Below are 4,839 nucleotides of genomic sequence, written 5' to 3'. Positions count from 1 at the left end.
ACTGAATTTTTTCGAGATTTCACAAGAAGAATTGTAATTGGAACCTGTGGTTGCAATCTCCTTTGCTTTCCTTGTAATTCATGTTTTTGTTGTTGCTGTTTTATAATTAGTAATTGCTGTAACTTTTTGATTTCATTTCTAGCGTTTTGCTAGTTTCTAATAAAATTGTGAGTCGTTCGAAGAAAAAAAAAATGTAAAATAAAATAAAAATAATTCAAAACTTTTTGTCATGTATTTCACAAAATTAGGGAACAGTCGAACAGATATGAACAATATGTGGTTACACTCATTCACCGCCTCTCACATTGACCAGGAAATATATTAATCACATATCTTGTACAACACGAAAACCAAACAAAATCAAATCAAAAGGTCAAAATAAAATAATAATTCGGTGGTCCGGCAATGGAAATGGAGGTAGACGATGGCAATAAGACGGCGGTGGTGGTAGGTTTAATAGAGAAAGCAACCAACTCAACTAAACCCGAATTGGATCCACGAATCCTCAAATCAATCAAATCCGTAGTCCGTAACTCTGATTCGGAGCTCCGTATTGCAGTCGATAACCTAATGAGCCTCATGAGACGTGATCACTCTCAGGTCCTTCCATTTCACACTACTGTTACATCACTTTTATATGATTTTGTCACTTATTGATCTTAAATTACGCAATCCTCAATTTTAGGTTCTATTAGTTTTAAAATTTTGAAATTATATTAAAATTAGGAAGTTGTTTGCTAATTTGATGATTTAGTAATTTAAATTATATTAAAATTAGGAAGTTGCTTGCTAATTTGATGATTTAGTAATTTAAATTATATTAACATTAGGAAGTTGCTTGCTAATTTGATGATTTAGTAATTTAAATTATATTAAAATTAGGAAGTTGCTTGCTAATTTAATGATTTAGTAACAACAACAACAACAATACCCAATCCCACACTTGTAGGGTATGGGGAGGTGAGACGTAAACAATCCTTCCTCTACCCTAGGACAAAGAGAAGTCATTTCACCACCCCGAGTGAAACACTCACAAGGGTAGAGAAAGTCCTTCCTCTCTATGTTCGACGGATAAAGAGATTGCTTGCAACGGACCTCCGGCCAAAAAAAAAAAATAAAAATAAAAAAAATAAATGCCAACGCCATGAAAATGGTGGGACAAATTTCCATGGGTTTTAAAATGATTTAGTAATTTAAATTATATTGCAGGTACGGTATCTTACACTAAATATAATTCATGAACTGTTTATGCGATCAAAGCTTTTTAGAACCCTAATTGTTGAGAAACTGGACCGATTGCTGACTTTGAGTGTCGGTTTCAGAAGAAACCAGCCACTTCCTGCACCTCCAGCTATTGCTTCCATGTTACGTTCGAAAGCAATTGAATTTTTAGAAAAATGGAACAATACATTTGGAGTTTATTACAGGCAACTTAGATTAGGGTACGATTACTTGAAAAATACACTTAGATATCAGTTTCCTAATCTCCAAGCAAATGCAGCAAGGATTCAACAAGAGAGAAGAGAAAGAGAGTTGCGTACCAAAGAGATTTTGTTAAAGAAGTTTGATTTGTTGAAGTCAAATTTTAGTTCAATTAAGGATGAAGTGAAGTCAATAGTTGATGAAATTAATGAATGTTTAGATATAATTTTAAGTTCTAAAGAAGGAAATGTAGCGTTGGATCCTGTTGATGAAGAGGATTTTGAGGAGTTTCGTAGTGTTGAATTGCGTCAGATTCGTGAGAATGCGTTAAAAGAAGCGGATAAGGTACAAGAAAATAGTGAGAATAAAGTGGTTTTCGATGCGTTAAGAGAACTTTACAAGCTTTTAGTGACTAAACATTTAGTTGCTGTACAAGAATCGATTTCTGTTCTCATACGGGTTGAATTGTCAGATAACAGGTTTAGAGACAACATGCTAAAGGAATTTATTGATATTCGAAATCATCTTAGATCAGTAAAAAGTAAATGTGAAGAAGCAGGTTGTGTTCTTTTAACCATTTCAGATGAATTGGATGAAAATATTTGGGAAGAGGGCGCAAATGAATCGTTTGATTCTTCAACAAAATCCGTTATTACTAACAATCAAACCGAGGATCATGCAAACAAGAAAAATGATTATCCAGAATGCAGTAACAGTAACCGTGAACAAACAAATGTTGAAAAAAAGGTGGCTGCTAATTTGGATTTGGATCCGTTAAAAAGTAAGCTTATGGTTGAAGCTCCGGTTATGAAATGGGGTTCGTTTTTGGACAACTGGGGTTCGAACCGTGACTTCATGGCTAACCAACGAGGGTTAGAACTCGAAGGTCACTGGGGTAGGGTGGATTCTGATGCAGTTATACCAGCTAACAAAATTGCTGAACTAAACGTTCAAGCGACTGTATATGAAGAAGAGCATAAAGAAATACCGCAATGTCGTGCACCATTAAAAAAGGGCGGGTTATGTCAGAGACGGGATTTGAAAGTCTGCCCTTTTCACGGGCCCATTGTCGGTCGAGACGATAACGGAACATCATTAAACAACAATGTATCTAACGAAGATTTAGATGAACAACAGAGTGTGTCAACAGAGGAATTACTAAAACAGGCAATAAAGAATGTTAGAGAGCGAGAAAAAGAGAGAGTGAAGAAAAGAGAATATGATAAAAAGGAAATGAAACGGGCTAAACTTGCGAAAGTTCGTAAGCATAATGAAGGTGTTTTAAGAGATGCAGCGGTTGCATCGACGTCGTTTTCTTCTGCGATTGGAGAATCGAGTTTGGATAGAGAAAAGGAGAGTCTTGCAAAGATGCTTAAAAAGAAAGTAACGGCTAAGGATAGATTAGCTCGAAGGCTATTGAGTCGTAAGGCTATGGCAAAACAAGTGAATATTGGAGATGATGATCATTCGAAATACAGAGAAGCTTTTCCTAATCAATGGTAGATAGTCTTTTAAATAATCGTTTTTGCTAATTTTGTTCTAGTTTTTTTGTAAGTCTGAACTTTATATCCTTTATTGTTTCTTGCAAGTATCTCCAATGTATCAATTTAATTTGATTTGTGTTGTGCATATAGTTGTGAATACAGAAGAATACAACAGTTCATTTGTTAGTTTCATAATACCATATGTCGTACTGTACTATGCTTCATGTTTCTGTGCTTTCATTTCCTGGGTTAGTGTGGATGAAAGATTTGTATATTGTTTATTTGAGAACAACGCCTATTTTATACGGTGAGTGGCATACCATGAGGTGGAAAAAATCTTTCTAGCTTTTTTTTTTTTTCTTTATCGAAACGTCTAGCTTCTTTTTTTTTTTTCTTTTTTCTTCTTGAATCTGTCGCTTCTCCCACTTTGGTTAGGTTTATGGCGATTTGGCGGGTTTGAGGTTGGTCACTTTGTTTTCCAATGGCCGGGTTAGCTTCTTTTTTGTGTTCGAATTTCCAGTGACGTTGCGGTGGTCTTTGGCCGTGGTTTTTGGATGATTCCCTTATATGACTTTGACGGAGCTTTGGATTGCTAGGTGCTGGTTACGACTGTGGCTAGGTTGTTTTAGGGTTTCTTGTGGGGTTGGTCAACGGTGAAGAGGTGTTTTGGTGGTTTTGGATGCCTCAAGTGGGTTCAACTGGTGGTGTTCTCGGTGGTGTTCCAGTTGATTTCACCAGGCTTCATCCCTTGTGGGTTTTTTCTTCGGTCTTACCTGGAGTTCCTCCCTCAACGCCCGTCTTATATCTTGAAGAAGAACCTCCCGTTAGGTACAAGATGTGTGAAGACGCGAGGGATCGGTACTCATAGGGTGTGTTTATTTACCTCTTAATAATGTTGTTTCGGTTGTTAGAATTTATATTAATTATAAATCTTTCAGATCTTCGAATAAATTTAGTTTAAATTTCTGCTCTTTGCCAAAAAAGAAATAAAAGAAAAAAAAAAAAAAAAATATATATATATATATATATATATATATATATATATATATATATATATATATATATATAAAACTTGTTTTGTATACTCAAGCTCCAAACTTGTGGGAAATATTCATTTGCATCCTTAATTTTGCTTGAAAACCAGTGGATAAATCTCAGCCTTGAATTATTATAATCAATGGCTAAGATTAAAAACGCGGGACAATCACATGTGATTGTTATGACAATCACATGTGATTGTAATATCCAATCACATGTAATTGTATTCAATCACATGTAATTGTAAGATCTCGAGCAAAATTAAGGATTAAAATGCGTATATCACCCAATATACCCCAAGCCACTCTTATTTGATTATATACTCCGTATATAATTATACACTATAATTATTAATTATTAATTATTCCATTTGTACGCTTTTTGGTGTCCTTTTGTAATTTTTGATGAAGTGAATGTATATTCGATGAATGTTAATTTTGTCCTTATATGAAAGTCTAGTTTAAATTATTAATTTAATTTGTTTATGAACTAAAAACTATGAGTATAGTTAGGAAACTTTCATCAGATGAAAGAAAAATCTATCAATAAATACAAATCGAGTCCATAACAAACGAATAAGCATAATGAGGATAAAACAAACGAAAAGCGCAACGAGGCCAAAACACGCCCAATGAAACGAACAACACGACAAACTAGATAAGAAAGGCACCTAAACAAACACCCACACACTGAACTCATCAGGAACTAAACAACTACACACGAAACAATTAAGAGCCTAAAGAACCAGCCCCTCCAAACAAACTATCCATACTCCTTTGGAACTTTTCAACTTCGGACATACTTGCTCTTGGACATCGGCTTCAACAATTTCCGGTCAATATTAGAGAATCGAACGACTTCACCCGCACAATTCGAGAAAGAAAAATCTACCACG

The 4,839-nt window shown here is 34.9% G+C and overlaps 1 protein-coding gene across 1 annotated transcript; it reads left to right on the top strand.

Moving 5' to 3' along the window:
• The first annotated feature begins 266 nt into the window (after positions 1 to 266).
• Positions 267 to 3,078, top strand: LOC139852647 (UV-stimulated scaffold protein A homolog). The gene is made up of 2 exons (XM_071841960.1): positions 267 to 600; positions 1,210 to 3,078. The coding sequence occupies exons 1-2, from the start codon at positions 406 to 408 to the stop codon at positions 2,923 to 2,925; spliced, it is 1,911 nt and encodes a 636-aa protein (XP_071698061.1). The 5' UTR covers positions 267 to 405; the 3' UTR covers positions 2,926 to 3,078.
• The last annotated feature ends 1,761 nt before the right edge of the window (positions 3,079 to 4,839 follow it).

This window comes from Rutidosis leptorrhynchoides, chromosome 6, assembly GCF_046630445.1.
Source record: "Rutidosis leptorrhynchoides isolate AG116_Rl617_1_P2 chromosome 6, CSIRO_AGI_Rlap_v1, whole genome shotgun sequence".
Lineage (NCBI taxonomy): Eukaryota > Viridiplantae > Streptophyta > Magnoliopsida > Asterales > Asteraceae > Rutidosis > Rutidosis leptorrhynchoides.
Note: the sequence above shows the minus strand (reverse complement) of the source record. Positions and strands in the feature narration are given on the sequence as shown.